General features: G+C 35.2%; 1 protein-coding gene across 3 annotated transcripts in view; it reads right to left on the bottom strand.

Annotated features, from left to right (window-relative positions):
- Positions 1 to 19,795, bottom strand: part of IMMP2L (inner mitochondrial membrane peptidase subunit 2) — a 474,097-nt gene that overhangs the window by 438,907 nt on the left and 15,395 nt on the right. For all 3 annotated transcript variants that reach the window (XR_007507694.1, XM_049814274.1, XM_049814275.1), the window contains exon 3: positions 16,941 to 17,044. Coding sequence is in view for 2 of the 3 variants with exons in the window: in XM_049814274.1 (XP_049670231.1) it covers positions 16,941 to 17,044 (104 nt within the window). In the remaining variant the exon portion in view is untranslated. The remainder of the gene's footprint in view (positions 1 to 16,940; positions 17,045 to 19,795) is intronic.

The following is a 19,795-nucleotide window of genomic DNA, read 5'->3' as shown; positions in this document are numbered from 1 at the left end:
GTCCCAGCTTCTTGCTACCAGAGCCCTCACCGAAGGACTTCATTTCAAGATTTATTGTGGCTTGCAATAAGTTGGGACTAGACCAGCTTTCACCTATTTGTTCCTAGTTGAAGGTACTGCTCCTTTTAAACCTTCCACACTTAACAAATATAAAAATTATTTTGTGTTTTAAAAGTGTTATGAATTTTTACTTCAATTTTATAATCTCATTCTAGTGCAGACTAAAATGAAACACAAACTTCTTTCTATATGGTGAATGCTATTTCTTGGTAATGGGTTTTTTTCAAGTAAAATCTGTCAAGTACTTCTAAGATGCATACAACACAGTGTCCTTACAACCATTTACCATATTTAATGGAACACAAGCCCTTATGTAACACTGACATCTCCATAAATTCATATTAGTAATTTCATTAAGTTTTTTCAACTTTCTTGCATCATGTCGTGGTAGCCTGAGAAAGGAAAGGACCAGGAAGAAACCAGGAAAGAAGAAATGAAAAGGCATTATCTGCTCTGACAGATTCAAAGATAAGTGATTATCCTAATAACCTCACTCACTTCTGAAACTGTTCCATACACCATGTTAAATGTAGGTATCAATAAAGGAACTAAGGGTCGGAAGTTCACATTATAGTCAATACTATCAATGGAGCCTGGATTTTGACGTCCCACTTCTGATGCGTCTGCTTGAGTAGAGCTGAATCTGTCTCTGTTATACTAATACACCCAGCGTTAATGCAGTATACCATCAGTATACTACCAGTCAAAGATGAAGTCTGGGATTGTACAGTGGCCAAAGCCCCTGTACAAAACACTGTATGCTCTTTCAAAGCGCAAGAGCCTAAACAATAAGTATTTAGTTAAATATATATGTATGTATCTAAATGAAAATATTTCTTTCAATTCACCACTTGTGTGAGTACTTCAGCATTCTTTTTTAAACTCTCATCATAAAATACTGCTTGAAAATCCTCTTAGATCAATGTGGCGAGAATCTAATTAAATCAAGTTACTGAACTGTATCCATAAACAGTGGTTTTAATTCTGTCAACTTAGTATCACTAATGCCATCCATAAATTTTGTCATGTTTACAAAGAAACCATGAAAAAGTCACAAATTCACTACATAATAAGTTATGCTCTCTTGTGTGACTTTAATGGGCTCTGTTAAGATAACAGCAGCCAGCCAATTTAAAATTTCAGGCTTCATTTTGTCGGTATCTGTGATCCAAGGGGTCATTCATTAAATGATGACCTTTTTTATTCTGTGTGGTTTAACAGAGAGGAAGGAAGGGAAAAAAGAAAATACTGGTGTAAATACAGGAAGAATAAGGAAGACCCCCAATATTATTTAATTACCTGCAAGTATAACTCATTAACAGATGCTTTATCACAACAGGATGAAAATTTGACTGTAACATTGAAGACCCTTGTTGGTCAGCTATTACCATCTCACAAAAGGCATCTCCAAGATACGTACAGTGAAGAGTAAGAGATGTCACTCTGTAATTTAAGATGTAACATGGAAAGTATTTTTTCTTAGCATAAGTAAATTGCATGTAAATAAACCTTAAAATTGTATGGCGAAACAAATTCAAATAATTTCATTACTATTTGGTCACCTCGTTTAGGGACAGCAGTGGAAAATTCATACAGAAATATGGTTTTAATCTAAACTAAAATCCATGGCATTTATTTAGCCCATCATTTAAAACAAAATGTCTAACGATAATTGATAAAAACTCATTTCTGGAAGTGCTCATTTTTCTCCATTGACTAGAGAAAAATTCTAGTGTGTAGGCTTGATTTATGATATCTAACTATTAAAACAATAGAGATAATTGGAGTAAGTTTAAGGCAGAAATCCCCCTTGAGGCAACAAAGAAATCTATGTGGAGTTTCTTGAACAACGATGCTCTTGTCCAAAATCAGCATCCTTAGGCATGACAAAATACAAATAAGAATAAAATAACAGCCTAGAGGCTTCATCCTTAAGGCTTCATTAGAGACTCTTCAAATGAAAAAAAAAAAACAAATCAAAAGATGTTATGAAGAGAGGAAACAGATTTGCTTGCTGGCCAAACTTTAACAGATGAACTAGTCTGTTGCAAGCACTGAAAAAGGAAAGTATTAATGTAACCTATTTGTTTAAGGAAGTCTGCAATGATAAAACAAAATAAAACCCAATCAGAAGTAAAATGAAGATATCACACCTTCTTCTCTAGAATCTTTGCTGAAGAGACTCCACCAAAATGCAGTTAGGATCAACAAAGCCAGACCCATCTCCTGACGTGTCGATCATATAACCTTTTTCTTCACGACAGGCCTGTTCTCGGCTTCCTTATTTTCTCTCTGATGTTTCTGTATGTATTTATTAGGATTGATTTAAAGTCACATGATTGACATCCTAGGATTTACACACTCAGATGGAGTGGGGGTTGAAAAGCAGTTCATTGTCCAGTAGCACACCATCTGTGGCTTGGGTAGGACCTCAGATACAGATGCAATCTAAGCACCAAAAACCATTAACTGGAGACAAACCTAAATATGTGGTTCTTTAGCATCCCTCTGTCTAGATCTCATAATCACATTGGTTGCAGTGCTACAAATTCCCTTCAGCTTATTAGTATCCTCTGGAATATAACAATCCAAAGACAGCCAGAAAACAACTTTAGAAAGAGATCTCATTTGCCTGTAAACAAACAAGTCAGAATGATTATTTTTTTTAAACCTAAATTGAAAAAACCCTCACATATTTCCTATTCATTACCAAGACACTTAATAATCCCCATATCCAACTAGAAGCTTACCATTCTATGCGGAGGACCTTCAGCTGCTGCACACACAATCTGATTAACAAGGATTTTGTTTTCAAATACAACACTGTGTCATTCTAGGATCTAAAAAATTTTGTACACCATATAGACCATAAACACATCTATAAATCAACACATTAAAAGAGTGTAAATACCATTCTTTAATCTTTGGGGGTTTAATAAACTGTAAAATAAATACATTTAACATTTTCCCTTTTTTTTTTAAGACTTATTTTTTAAGTCTTCTGATTTTCTGAACTGGTTTAAAATATATATTGGATTTGGACCCTAAGGAGAAAAAGCTGAGAGTAATCTTTTGGGCTGTAGGTTGGAAGAGCAAGACGGGGATTATACTCTCTCTTCTCACAGGCAATATGAACCTCATACGCTCTAAGGAATTATGACTACAGGGATTCCAAATCCTTTAACAGTCTGGATTCTCAGCAGCACCAACCATTGCTTTTGTTCCAAGTCACCCAGGGAAAGGAGAAAATGACTGACTTTCATAAAGAGCATACACATTTGAGAACTTTTGCAATGGGTGTGAGTGATATGCTGCAGTCATTCTGCGACTGCATGCCAACTGTTTCAAAATATGACCTCTATGTGTCCATAATTAAAATTTCCCATATTATGTAATCTGAAATTAGTCTACAAATATTAGATACACATAATAAGCATTATTAAATTATTATGCAAGCCTCTTGTTTGCCAGAATGTATATCACGTATACTGGTTTTTGTAATGATAATCTCACCAATTCACATCTGTTAATAATAATATTACAGTTCACGAATTCCTAGTGTAGCTAATTGTCTTCCTAAGTTAAAGATCATTTTGAATATCAGCTATTCATACTAGTCTGTATTTGTTCACCTTTTATACTTGGATCAAACTTTCATAGCAATCCCCCAAATCAGTTTATTCTTAGAAAACACATGGGAGACTTATGAGGAACATATGAATACGGGAATCGTAAACCCGTTGTGTTCAAAGTATTTGTTTAAAAAAAGGGTTATTCATGAGATATAACATGAAAAATTGTCTGACTTATCTTCATGTAGATGAAGCTCACGACAAAAGTAGTATTGACGTGCTTTATTTGTTTACTTTGTCAACTGCAAGTATGAGACAAAGAGAAAAATAGTAGAATCTTTACTGAGCCCATTCCAGTAACAGCCATATTACTATTAACATATCATAAAGCAGGAGTGTAACTGGTAGATTAGAGATACCAAAATGCATTATTTCTAGCCTGGAGTAATGCTTTGTGCTAATAATACTAAATGCTCTGTACATGTTGTCTGAATACCAGGGGCTGACATGTTTGCTAGCCCTGCCGCTACCACCTAGACAATGTACTTGTTGCTGCGATGTAATACCTCATGAGCCTCAGCAAACAGTATACAGCTGCACACAGGAACTGAAACAAGCCACACAGTAGAGCTAAATGTAGTTGCTAGCAGAAATTTCTAGAATGGCCCAGGAGGCCTTTTACAAATCAGGACATGAAGAGTCCCTTCAAATTTAAATTTCCCTTGGCAGTTAACTGTGCTGCATTAGCAAATCTTGTGAACTGAAAAACTCTCCTAAGTTGCCTTGCATATAGTTATACCACTGAAATCCTAACTTCAAGTATTAGAGTCTTTGCAAGCTCTAAGTATTTTCAAATGTGTCAATTCATTCACGTACAGACTAGAGAGATACATTGTATCATACCTGTTCACTAACCACAGCTAAAGGCTGATTAAAACAAACACACACAAAAAAACTGTTAAGTGTTATAAAGAAGAAAAGAGGAAACTATTTAGAATAAGACAGCTGGAAAAATGGTGGCAGATTTTAGAAACCTGGGAGACAACAGCTCCTAAGCTGCAGACCACAGTCCTCTGGTTTTAAGGTAACACAACACAAAATCAACTATTACATTCCATAAATACTTCCATAAATGTCAACCCCCGTTATGCATTCACAAACTCTATAATGTCTTCAATGGCCACAAGATTACAAATGAGAACTGACCAGAAGAATAAAATTGGAAGGTCAGCTACTCAAAACTCTCTCAAAGGTAACCACTGAGATAATGCCTCAAAAAGGACAGACCAAAAGGGAAATAAAGAGGAAATATTCTATACAAACATGCTCAGCTGTTTCAATTATCAAAACTAAGAAGCATCTAGACAAAGTTTCAGCTATTAAGATGCACTTCTTTTCTGCTAAATTTGGGTTCAGACATTCAAAGGCCCTTTGTTTTGCTAAATCAGGTTTAACTTAATGTTAGCTAACACATTTTCACAACATCATAAATTTCTCCCAGTAAAGACTTATCCCAACACTGCACCTTCCCATCACTGTTGGTTTTAAAACACATGGAATGAGGTGCCCTCTCTCTCAATTAAGCAGTAGTACTGCAGTCCGTGCTGATGCACGGTCCTTTTCTGACCACAGGAAAGCATAAGGTTTCATGCAGTAAGGGTGACAAGTGTTAAGTCAAATTATTTTAAAAAAATCTAACTAACATTCAATATTACAGTCCGGATATCATGGGATAATGTAAAGGTCAAACATTGTCTTAGAAGGTCACAAGAGGCCCATGAAAGATTATTGTTCTTACAATTTCCTGTCTTTGCAAGGTATTAAAAATATGTCACAATAAACATACATTAACTATACCGACAGCCCCCTTCAACTCTCAAAGGTGTGCATGCTGTTCCTATGAAGTAGTGGTTATATTCACCTAGAACAAACTATATTCTTTGTAAGTTTTACAAAGAAATCACAGCTCACAGTGAGGGAAATGTAGTTAACAACGTCAGCATTTCACATTCTATGGAAGCTATTCCTATTTTAATCAGAAATCTGAAAACATCTCATCAGAAGCTGTTTGGAACAATGAAGCTAAGTCTCCAATTCTGTCTCCTGGATTCAGCTAAGCTATTATCAATTAAGGATACGGAATATAATTTGTAATCAAGTTTCCCCCTTTAATGTTAAACAGATAAGCCTTTGAACTCAAGGGAAGTGCAAACTAATACAAATTTGCTGTAGAAAAAATACTACTGTCAGCGTCCTACAGGACTGAGGAACACACTGTGCATGATCACGCATTTAAAAACCTTCCAACAGTACCTCTTTACTAAGGTCAAACTCAGCACCAGTTTAAAAATAGACTGTTCTGAGGGCGAAGGGGAACTTATGCAGACGTGAACATCACAGCAGGCCTTCTGGGTGTACAGGATGCTATTATCTTTTGCTTGCTGACAGTATACTTCCCTTTATATGGCAAGACCACACTTCTCTCATTACAGTTGCCCTAGTTCTTGAAACATCAAAGTTATTGTTCTGAGAATGCCACTAATTTGTCCCTTAAAGCAAACATATAAACCAACATATAACACAAGAAATATGCTCACTATGTATCTCTTTTTTGCCTTAAGATATATACTATTAATTACCGAAACCCTAAATGGCATTATGGTTTTACATGACCTATAAACCCTTAAATGGATCATGGTTTTACATGAACTATAAGTTTTTACTTCTACCTTTTTCCCTAGTCCAGATTTCTGTTTATATACTACTTCTTTACATTTCACAAAGGTAGCCATGAAAGAAAATACCTATACTAGCAGGGAAAAACTGAGCTGCATGGCTAGAAACCAGCATGCTAGATCGTTCTGCTCCTCATTGGCAGAGAACACAGGTCAAGTTCAAATCGATTTAAGTTTTATTTACGAAATAAATTAAAAAAAGATTCTTGTAGATTCTTCCTACATCGTCATTAAATTACAGCCATGACATTAAAATTTGTAGGTAACCCCCCTCTTTGCTTTCAGTTTTCTATCATATTAATTTTTTTGCCTTTAATTTAGGCATCTTTTATACTTTATTCCTGACACATTTCTCCCCTATTTACAGTCAAAATGTTGACCCTGTCCCTTATGAATGAATCCGGTCAGACTTAATTGAAAATTTAACAAGTGAGCAAACAATTACTTGTGTACTTTTCCAGGCTCCTCTCCTCACTTGGGAACTGCTCTCCACGTACATTTGCAAAGCAGTTCCCTTTACTATAGTATGTTAAACATGACCCAATGTTCAGCCATCTGCATGCAGACTGCCACCCACCCCACTGATTTCTCACCATATGCATCTGCCTGAATCTACTCATTGTTTCTCCTTTAGAGAATTTACAATCTAGTTATAAAATCCAAATTCAATCTTACCATTCTCTGTATGTTCAGCTATTAACACAACAGGCTCCCAATGCATGACTGGCTCTTTTAGAAGCTGCTATAAGACACGTATCACAACCACATCTACAGAATAAGAGGGTTTTAGAAACTCCACTTCCATGCTATAAAACAAAATAAAAACATCATAATGCATATTATAAACATAACTGGTAGTGCTGACTTCTAACTTTGAAAGGGTATAGCTATTATGTCTCATATCTTAAAAGTTCCATTGCTGAAATTCCACCTGATGCAGACAAACAGTGTAATTCAGGTTGAAAGGGACCTCTGGAAGTCACGTACTTCAATTGCTGGCCAAAACAGACGCAACTGCAAAGGTAGATCAGGGTGCTCGGGCTTCTGCCAGTCAAGTTTTAAATAGCTCCAAGGATGAAGGTTTCATAGTCTCTCTGTCTAATGACTTAGCCATTCTAATTCTGCCCCCCCCCCGCCTTTTTTTTTTTCCCCTTGTATTTGGTCAGAATGCCCCTTGCTGCAATTGTGACCATTGTCTCTCATCCCTTTGCTGCGCACCTCTGAGAAGAATTTGACCTCATTTCTCTGTAGCTAATCAACAGATAGACAGTTGACAACAGCAGTGAGGTCCCCTCTCAGATGAACAAATATATATGCATGTATTTAAAGCTAAATTTTGTTCAACTGCACTTTCCAGGAGCAGCTGATTGCACATAAAAAACTAATGTTACATTCATGAATATAGCCTAATATAATTTCCCTAGAAAATACAGTGATGATGAGGTTAATTATCATTTTAAACCTGATAATTTGCCATTCCCTTGTTTTTGCCTTTGCTAACAGGCTGAAAAAACAGAAAACAAGGCCAAGACTGCTTATTACATGCAAAAATATTCATGTCCACAATATACTCAGCACAGGTCAAGACCCATGGTTTTTCTTCCAACTTCACCAATTAGATTGGAAATAAATATTTTTGATGTGTAAGCAGAATTCACTTTGTCAGCATATGTATAGTTCATTGAAAGATTCCTAGAAGTAACATTCTGTAGTTAATATTTATGGTTGCTCATAATACAACTGACTAAACTGGCTTAGGGGAAGTTATTACTAAAAGATATAAAGTCAGCTGTGGCAGTATTTAAACTATAATTTGTCCAAGAACATGCTGTATGAAATATCCCATATAATATCACCTCAGTATTTCCCAGATTGTACACAAAATAAAAGCAGCCTAACTGCACAAAAGACTAAAATGTCTTTAGATATCTTTTTGTGTACTCAAAAACTACAGAACCAAATTTCATTTCTTTAATAGCTTATGTCCAGGACTTCAAAAAAAAATAAAAATATCAAGATTCATCACTTAACAAAATTACTGCATACTAGGTTTCAAGCATTGCTGACTCACATTACAATACCCTACGTACATTTCTCTGTTAAAGCTTTCATACTATTGCAGGTAACAGAACTTAGCACTGGAATATGCAAGCCTTGATGTTAAAGAAGGGTAAGCTGATCTCCAGAGTTGTTCTACAAAAGAGATTGTCATTACTCCCTCTCTTTCTAAGTATAAAAAACTTCTTCACAATAGAAGTTGATACAGCATCTTTAGACCCAAAATGTGTACCATTCACGATTCAAGTAAAGCAATATGAAAGGTAAGATCTTAATCTAGTGAGAAGTTTATCTTAAACTGAATCTAGTATTTCATCAATTCAGCACTCAGCATTTCATCAGTTCAGTGGAACCTAAGTTTAAGTCTTTGATATGTTATCTTCTTCAGGAATCATAGGTGGTGCATCGGCTTCCTCAAGTTATTTACCTTCAAGGGAAGGAAATTACTTTCAACTATCAGTTTGCCTTCAGTTTAACCATCTTTTAAAGCTTCAAGCTATCTGTTCAGCAGATTAAGTACACATTCAAAATTTATGGTCCATCTATACTTATCATAATCAAAAATACACTTGATATTTTCATTGAAGGATAACCATATGAATAACTGTGACTTTTTTCATCCTATACCATCACCAATGTTCAGTCTGAATTTACTTAAGGAGGTGTCTAACCTGAATACCCTGTAGAGAATGACCATTGGATTCCCCATTAGTTGCTGAAACAACCATATTTTCTGCCACTTCCAGCAATGAGATTGTGTAGACTGTTTCACTGACTTGTAAAACCTTTCCTAGCTCTAGGTACCTACAAGCAATGCGAGTCATAAATAACCAGTATTTTCTTCTCAGCAGTTGGAAATGTACTGGGAAAAAATATATATCAAATATTTCCCTATCAGAGTTGTCAGATTTTCTTACCATTAAACAAAAAAAAAGTTTAAGAAAAATATACCGTTACCCTTCTGTACATACATCACAGCATGCATTTATATCACCAGATTCTGCTTAAAGCAAAGCAAGTTCCTAGCATTTAAATTATAAGTATTTCGGAAGGTGAAAGTGACATTTTTCTAAACCAAGGCAGGTTTCAAGCACCTTTCATTCAACGTGACCTTCGCAGGGCAGTCAGCCATCACACTGCAAGGCAGAGCGCTGCAGGAGCAGAGACGGCTTTCCAGCCAATCAAGTCATGGCTGTGATTTCTGCAACATTTCAAGCAGCTCTCCATTCAGACCCAGGTTCTCCAACATACTATGACTGCCCATCATCAAGAATACTAGAAAAACCTATTCTATGCCATTCCCTTTTCTACTGAATAGAGGCAGGTAAAACTTACTTCATTTGTTAGAATAGGTTCCCCCTCCCCCTTCTCTTCTTCACATGTCTGATCACTAAAAAGTAAACTAAACATAACTGAATTGAGTGAAAAAAATAGATTAATTTTGGTTTGAGATTGAAAATTACTGTTAACAGTCCTCCTTCAGCAGAACATAGGTCCTCCTCATGCATTAATTTGCTGCTAACACCTTATCTGATCATCTTACAACAGAACCACTTTTTCCTCCCATCTTGCCTTCCAAAGAATCATATATATATATATATATATATATATATATATATATATATTTGGATGCAACTTCAAATGTAACTTGTTTTTATTATTCACATCCTAATCTGGCTGAGTTGCAACATAACCATAACTCACAGCTATTCCAGTGTAAATACAGATGGGCCAAGAAACAAAATACTTAAAAAAAGGAGTACAGACCTGTAGATGATCCTGTATGGAACAGCTTTAATCTTGATGCTATTGAGTTGGTACTGAGGTTGGCAAGGTCGTAACTTCCCTCCACTTTCACCAGAATACGTCTTAGAGAAATTTTATGCTACTTATCTCAGCAGTAAATTCAACCAAATATCACAGACTGTGCATCTGATTTTAATTATTTTTGTCAAGTCTCTCAATGCTGCATTTTAAATGAAAAGCAAAGACTATACGCAGAAAAAAAACCCCAAAAACAAAACCAACAGCAAAAGACACGATAATAGTGATTTATAGTTTTTCCAAGTCACACCCTTCAGCCACTGTAAGAGCAATACCTCAGAGAAGAACTAATGGAATTATCTTATTAATAGTATTAAGATTAAAATATTTTCTAACTAATAGGAATTCACATTTTAAACAGAATTTCTGACAATCATACTGATGTCCATAAATTTATTCAAGGGATGCTAACTAGAATCAAAAAACTGATTCAGATAATGGTCTCCTGTTATTAAATCTCAACATTTGCTTTTAGAGCCAAAATTGCTGATCTCATAGCAAGGTTCTAGATCCACTTATATCCTATCAAGTACCTGGTGTATATTTAATAATTTTATCTGATTTACATTGCTGCCACAGAATGACAATTTCTTCTTTTTTAATTACCCATTGGCCACATTCTTGTTTATGTTAACTTAACATATGTAAGCTTAATGTTTGCTTTTGTCTGATCACCTTAACTCGGTAATCAATGAAATAGTTTTTATTAAACTTGCAATGTAGATTCTAATAGATACTCTAATAAATATTCAACAAGCAACAATTTGTTTCTTAATTCAATAGCAAGGTACTTAATGCAATAGCAAGGCTGATAAAAATCAAATCAATCAGAACACGAAGTTCTCACTGGTACCACTTACAACAATACATTTGTCTTCCCAATCAACTAACACCTCTTTTACAAATGGCCCAGGCCATCTAACTGACTTCCACATCATCAACTGTCATTAACTTTTTAGAAAAGAAAATATATTTAATTCTCCAAATTACAATCTGACCACTAAAGAATCTCTAAGCCATAACATCCACATATGTTACTTTTTGGTCTAAGGATTCTAGCCAGACTGTCTCCAGCAATGGTTCTCGCAATCAAATCTTGTAGACTTCCTACTCATATGCATAGGCTTTAAATTAAGTAACCATAAATTTAACTACAACTTCTTTCCTTCACAACTGCTCAGTTTCCACAGTATTACAATAATTGCCTACTTAAACCTATCCTGAGCACTTCATAATAAAACCAGGGATCAGGTATAGTATCTGAAAACTTTTCTGGAAAGAAAATGGATTTTACTTGCTTTATAAATAGAAGATGCAAGTCTTTCTTTCACAAACAGTATTAACACACTCATATATAGTATGATATCTACTCTAAGAATAGATTGTAACACAGACAATAAAAGTAGAACTACATATTTGATTTTTATAAGGAAAAGACATGGGGGGGGGGGGGGGGGTCCCAGCTAAAAGAACAGAATAGGAAAAGATTTTCTGAGGTCACTGAGGCACAGAAAGTAAAGTGATTATTTAGCTTCTATGTCAGCACAACCTTCTTTGCAGTGTCCTACCTGCCAAAAGACAGATGACTTGGTACAGGGACCCAAGTACAAACAAAAATAGAATAGAAATTGGAAGACTTAAGAAGGTCAACCAGAGGTATTCATAAAAGGTTGTTCAGTATTTTAGTCAAAAAGAAGCTTCCTTAAAAATAATACAAGAACCATTAAATATCCATTCATGTTACATCTATCAGAATTTAGTAGAAAGTCTATTCATAATTACAACTACTGATTCAAATTCAAGGCAGCTCCTTCAGTAAGTACCTTCTTACTGATTTTTATTTTACTAGGCTAGTCTTATTAATGAAATTCCAATTAGTGATGTTTTATGAACAGTATGTGTTCACTTTGTACCATTTGAGAACTTTTTTGTTTCCATCAACTGAACAGGACCGCATTCCTCCAAAATTTCGATTATTCAGATTTGTGTGAATAGGCTGAAACTTGTTGAACCATCACATAAAATCATCATGGCAACTATCTTTTCCAATCCTCATTTCTGAACAGATGTCAGTGAGTGACACAGCCGCAGAGACAACCTGACATGCAGTACTTTGATTCTTCCTCCAGAATGCTGATTTGCACTGAATTCTTCAGAACTCAAACACACATAACCTTACACAAAAATACTTAGCAGTTACCAAAAGTAAGGAAGTTTGCCGAAAGGTCTGAACATAATCTTACAGTCAGAGGAAGCAGTGACAGAAGCCACTTGCTATCCTTCATCAGGACAGGAGATAGGAAGTATGTTTTTTTTTTTTAAATGTCGAGGAATTTTCTAGGTAAAAAGTTGGTTTTGTACTTAAAGCAGTTATGCTTCTATATAAGAACTCACAAGAAGCTAATAAAATATACATTTATTTCCTTATTATTCTAGCTGACTTCAAAAGCATGTTTTTAAATATACTGCCCATTTTCATTTAGCTATTATACTTCAAAACTTTAGAAGCATGTTACCATTCAGAATGTACAGAATAAATAGCATTGGTTCTCAATCTTTTTCCAGATTAAATTAGCATAGCTATTTTTATTTAACACATAAGCACACATTCTAAATTAGAAATGGAGGGACACCTGACAACCTACCCAGCAAGTAGGTTCCCACTCTCAATCACACCTTGGAGAAGGTGTTCTCTCTATTACAGAAGTAACACAACCTCCAAAGACTAAAATTAGTATCTGTGAACATTTACAGCCTTGAAATTTCATCATTCAAAAATCTAACAACCAAATTTATAGTGCAGTCATTGTTAACTCCTTTGCTAAACACCTATTAACCAAGTAAAGAACAAGACAATGTCCAAACCTTTATTTATCTAAAAAAACAATTAAAATGTCTGAAATAATACTGTTGCATCTTCATTGCAAAAGCTTCCTTAAATTTTGTCATATCGATAAAATACCCATTTTACATACACATGCTAATTTTGCTATCTTCTACATATTGCAACAACTTTTTTTGACATTGAGAGGAATTTTGGAATAAAAAGAGGGCATGATTTTACAGTCAGGATATAAGGTATTCAGCAGAGACGAGCAAAATGATTCCAGACCTATAAATCCCTCTTTGGCAACATCTTTTTTACAACAATGCTTGCATTTGTACACAGTAGAAACCAAATTACATATAGGTAAGTTGGCAAAAATGTCCATCAATATGCAATAGAAGAGCACTATCCCCATTAGTACCAGGAAGTGCAGCTGCAGAATATATTCCCAAGGACCTGCATGAGTTGCCCAGTCCCACTGTGATGCACACTGCTACAGCTACAATGCTGTTGGCACTCAAACTTTACAGAGTAAAACCAGCTGGGAGAAACCTACTCATATTATAACTCATTCTGCAGTATCTGATAAAGTACTACATAACTGTTGGGATCTACCACAGCAGAGCTCTTACAAAACAAAATGCCTGTTCCACCACAAAAGTTATTGCAAGATCAAGGGCTGCCAGGCAAAAATATGCATTATTTATCTTTTAAGGATGACCTCATGTGCCACATGACTACTTTCTCTCTTTGAAGACAAATAAACGCATTTCCAAAACAAAGAAAATAACACACTTCTTTTTGCATCTGTTTAAGACATGCAAAGGTAGTATTCTGGAACACATAATGATGGAAATTATTTAATTTACTGAAAAATATTCCTGTTTTGATTTTTAACTTATTAAGGCCCAGTAACATAGCGGTATCTAAATTAAGCACTCAAGCAAGTGATCAAATTAAGGATAATAATTTCCCTTAGTTCTGAGACAAGTTAAAATTGTGAGTTCAAAAGTCAGAACATCTAACATTGGGCTCTCTTAATTCTGGTATCAGGAAGGATGAGTTCAAGCTGAAAGGAAAAACATTAACTTAAAACATCTTCTAAAAAGCTGAGGTAAGATTTAACTGTTTGTAAAACCCTGAACTGCAAGTAAACAAATCATTCTTTGCTACCAACTATTCTCTCCATTGGTTTTATCTGACTCTAATTTTATACTTTTAAGGACTAATGCCATTCTAAATATTATGTCTACACCCAGGTATATGCACATGTGTGCACACACACTGGCTAATTTCACAGCTGTGGTTGTGATGCATAGTTACTTCTACATCAGATGCAGAGACAGGGATGACAGAGACACATGACACAGGTTTCCATAAACGTGCAGTCATCATACCTTAAGTAGGCATAAACACCACTAAGTGCTTGGGGACAGGGTGCTCATTCGTAACCAAAGTCAGCAAATAACAAAAATATATATGTTCATCAAGAACTAGATTGGACAAAAGAGGAAAAATTTTTGAATCTGCAAGGAGTATCACAAGCATAATCACAGGCTGATTGATCCTCCCTTGGGGCGTCCAGGGCCACCAAGACCAACGCATCTCTTTGCTCCAAGGTTTGGCTGTTGGCCATCTACTTACATTGGACTTTGCCAGTTGGGATCTCAACGATCCTTTTTAAGAGTTGTGATAGAAAGAGCACCCATGCAGAATGACACAGTATTTCTGATGGTATGAAGAAAGTAAAGAGCCTGGATGGCCCCGGTCAAGCAATATTTGACCTCAGCTCTTGTTCTGCAAAAGACCACCCTCCCACAACCTCATAGCTATTTTCTACTATGACTTGGCAAAGAGGAGACAGTGGATAAATGCTAAGCAGCCAAGCAGGATATGAAAGCAGGTTTACATATCCATCTGCCTATCTCAGTCACACCAACACTTTCTCATCTGAATTTCTGACAGGAACAGAAAAAGCAGCAGCTGATGGAAGACTGGCCTTCCCTGTTCATGCCTTGCCTAAATCAGCCAAATCCTCTGAGGACCCCTGAGTAAAATTCATGTGTATACATGGGATATCTATTCACTAGTGAGTTACAGAAATCATAGGTAAACAATCAAAATGAAAAGGATAAAAATATTAACCTGTTTACACAATAAAAGCCTCATATATCAAAAGTTAAGTCTCAAACAACTCACATTGGTACAAAATCACATCCAGATACTATATCCTGCAAGGCTTTACAACACAATTAAAAACTTCACATTACAATAAGCTAGTAGGCCAAAGCTGCTTCTAACAAACCTGCATCATGAAGTACTTAAAAGTTGTTACTGATATATAAAATATCCTTCAATATTTTCATATCAAAACTACTCAATAGATTATTTTTACATTAACTTCCTTTGTATTGCTCTTAACGTGCTTTTTGAATTCTCCAGTCTGATTATTCAGTGTACTTTTCCAAAGATTAAGAAAAACCTCAGTACAGTGCATAAATACAATGTGACTTCTTCCATGTGGGTGTATATGAGCTCCACCAATAATAGGCAAAATTTCCAAAATATACAAAAAACCCACAGCATCTAAAATATTAGTTATCATGCCCAAACACACAGCAAAGTGAAAGCAATGAATGCAAATGGCTCAGATGGTAGCACAAACCTTCAAGAAGTATAATAAGAATGAAACTATTCATTCTGTGTTCTGATCAGACAACATGCTCATCTTCTGTTCAGTCTATTAATTACTAATCAGTTACATTCACTGTTCTAAACAATCACCAGAGCATGACTTGGGCAGAGGGATGCACACACAGGCAGAATCAAATTTTACAAGCAGTCATTAAGTGACCTGAAATTTGTGTCCTTTTGCAATATTAGGTGTTGCAAACATGAATTAATGCATAACTGCAACTAGACCATTTACAGAAACTCTTACATGCCAGACAATAAGACAGACCATAAAGTAAATTTTAAGTTTCTAACCAAAGACGACTACATGAGAGAGTCTGCTTTAAGAGCATACAAATTATCACTACAGTAAGAGGTAGGCAAAAAAATGGGACAATCAGAAGAGATACATGACAAAAAGGAAGCCACATAATATAGTTTCCAAAGACAATTCTATTATAATCTACATATTGTGCATTTCACTTACAAAACTAAAACTTTAAGCTTAAACTATCCAAGCATGGAGGATGAGTATGTATTGCATCATTGTGTCAGTTATGCATACTTTGACATTCCATTTCTATATTACATTAAGGATGAAATGGAGTTTCTGTCCTCTGTTAGTCTTGAATTTTTTCAACAGCGAAACACTGCCACCTTTAGGCTTGATACATAGACCTCCCCATTACAACTTAATTTTTTTTTTTTTTTTTTGCTACATTTGTCCTTTATGGAGATGGTTGAATTCCTGTGATCTTATTTAGAATTTTATTCAGTAGTCAGATTTCTCCAGAGGAAAAAAAAAATAGTATTAATCGGTAAAGAAACACTACTTTTCTCACAAATATGAGCGCATACCCAAACAACTTTAAAAAGTATACTCCATTAAGCCACATAATGTTTTATCTATTTTCTCTCATCTCACAGCTCTTTTTTCTTAGCAGTTTCAGTACACATATATACTGTATCACATAATATCTTACACTGCATTCCTTTCAAGTAAAAACTTGGTAATGCATTCTTTGAACATCTGAGTTTTGAAAACTGATTACAGGAATAACAATAATGCATTATTAAAAACTTTATGCTCCTTGTTAATATACATACTTACAGTATTCTAGATTAAATATTAAATACTGATGGCTCAACATTTATATAAGCATGTATTGAAATGTATGCAAAATTACTTACACCAATGACACAATGTCCCCACGTTGTACATCATAATTTCGAATGCTCCAATGGTTTAAGAGCACTACATCAGATGCTTGTCTTCCCCCAGGATTCAAAGAAGGCTGAGAGAAGGGGAAAAAAACAAACAGCTTTAGATCTACATTTCCTCTATGAATCTTCTACCTAACTCTCATTCCATCAACAGATGAAATCCATTAAAATCAGTAAAAACGGACCCACTTACTATAAGAGGACCAAGAATCTTATATTCTGAAAAATACGTTTCTTTATTAAATGCCACGTTAAGTGTCATTAATTTATGACAAAGTGTTGTTCACATCTTTCAATGCACTACTCCATGCAAATTAAATTACACAGGATACATACTTACGACACGCCTGATGAAAAGAAGTGGTTGCCTTTACTGCGTATCATTTCACATTAAAAACAAAGGAGAACCAAGAACGCTGATTCCCAGAAAAAGCAAACTTTCTGCAGACATCTTACCTCTTATACAAGCATAATGCAGTAAAAATGAAGTACATACTCGTAACAAACTAGTCTCAGCACCCATTGCAAAGGGAAGAAACAAACCCTGCACCTACAGCATATACTGACACTGCCAGTAAACGTGGGACTTCCATAACAGGATACAAAGAGCATGAACTCTCGCAGAACCATACAGTGAAATGAAACTGTTCACTAAACTCAACATTAAAATAACCAAGTAATTAATTAGTACAGAGTATTGGGAAGTACATAGAACTGTCCATAATTATTTTGTGTGACGTGGTACAAAACCAGGGTACCTGGTCAATGCTGGCTCGCAGTTAACCCATCAGAAACAGCAGAGGAAGGAAGTAGCCCATCACAGTACTGTCTTCATTGATTTTTGCAGGGGTTATTTCAATACAAATACTCCTTTTACCAGACAGAAAGTATTTAAGACTAATCCAGTCTAAAGTCTTTTGATAGCTCATTTCTCAATCAGCTTTTTCAGACTCTTCAAATACAATTACGGTATCTCCAAGTTGGCCAGCAGATGACCTCCAATTTAGACTCTAGAGTTGGGTGACATATGTAATAAAGCAGAGCGTTGAAACTAGGCAGCCCCTCATTTACCAGTATGATAGCTGCAATATTTGCTAAAATTTGATTCATTTTTTTTTTAGGACAGGTTTTCAGTGTTCACTGTACAATATAACTTGGCCCTCCACATGTACCACGAGACTTTCACTGCTGAGATTCCCCTCCCCAGACTGATTGTACCTTTGATGAGCAAACCAATCAGGGTATAGGACTTAAATTATCTGTTCTCAGCACAAGTAATTACACAGTGTTAAATTCCATTCTATTTTCATTCAGTAAAACTATGTTCCCACACCAGGATGGACACTTAGTGTTTATTTTTAACTTCAAAAGCGATTTAAAAGTGCTGATTTCTCTTTACTACAATTTCCTCATTCATCTCTTCTTTGCTAACCAGATCAGTTGATAAACACCTACTTCAAATGGGACTTGTGAAAAACTAGCTTTGTGAGGTGCAAGAAGTAGTAATGTGATGGGGTCCTGAGTAGGTGTAATTCACATGAACAGCAAGGAATACAATAGGTAAAAAGAATAACTATGTCAGGGTGGGGGCAGGGAAGTGACACAACAGATTTAGTTAAACAGCAAACGAGGCTAGTTAGATTTTGAGCCATGGACTATAGGGCAAATTTCTAGTCAAATAAGTCTGCGGGTCAAAGCATATCACCTTAACATCCACAGAGATATGGTCCAAGTTTAAGCTATAAATATATTAACACTCATTGCTATTTTATCTACTAGAGTCTATGCATTGCAAGAGTCAGATAAATGAAAACCAGAAGCTGATTAGCAGATACTTGATTATTATTTTTTTAATCACGATTTTCCAGAATGATTTTCCACCTTCATAGCATCTTCCACCAAAGGATAGTATCTTTACATACAAATTATTTACATACAAATTCACAAACAATTCACAGTCATACTTATTTTAGCAAATGCAGGCACATATGGGCCAGAAGCTAACAACAATACTAAATATAAGGCAACGTGGCTGATCTTACAAAGCAGGAATCATACTTATGGTATATTCTCACAAAGTAAAATGCTTGGCACTCAAAAGTATCTACCTTAAAGGGCCAATAGAGAAGGTCAAAACGAATGGAAATTTTAAACCCACTGCTCCAAAAAATAATGTATTTCACACCTGATACTTAGAAAATATTTACATGAGTATTTACAAACTTTTCCTCTCAACTAAATCCACAGCAACTTCATCTTACACAGAAATACACCAGGTAGTTACAATATTGCCATAGTTGCATTATCCCAGTTGACTCTTACTGTTTTCTGTATTTAAACAAAGGAAATGCTTTAGAGTTTAAATACATTTAGATATTGCATAATCTTTTTAACTTAACTCTAAATGCAATACCACATTGCTTGCTATTTTTAACAATACATTGCTTATGTGGTTTTGACATACACAGTGGATATCCAACTCATTACACATTAGAATTATGTTTGAGACAAATGTGACAATGTAGAATAGTTTTTTTCTTTCCCACAAAACAACGTGACATATTCAAAATGCACAGACAAAAATAGTATTTTGGCAGAAGAAATGTAAGGAAAACTGGAAAGAGACAACTTCATTTTACGACAACAACTACATTTTTCCATTAAAAAAAAAAATCATCTAAATCCTTCAGCAAGTCTTTCTCTAATGTAAATAACATAAATTGTGATTCCACAACAAAAAGTATATAAAGAATTTAATGCAGTGTGTTCGGAGACAACGTATTCCCCATGACATTTTTACTAGTAGTAAGGTCTCAGGTCTA

The sequence above is a fragment of the Accipiter gentilis genome, chromosome 11 (assembly GCF_929443795.1).
Source record: "Accipiter gentilis chromosome 11, bAccGen1.1, whole genome shotgun sequence".
Taxonomy (NCBI): Eukaryota; Metazoa; Chordata; class Aves; order Accipitriformes; family Accipitridae; genus Astur; species Astur gentilis.
This window is presented reverse-complemented; position numbering and strand designations above follow the sequence as displayed.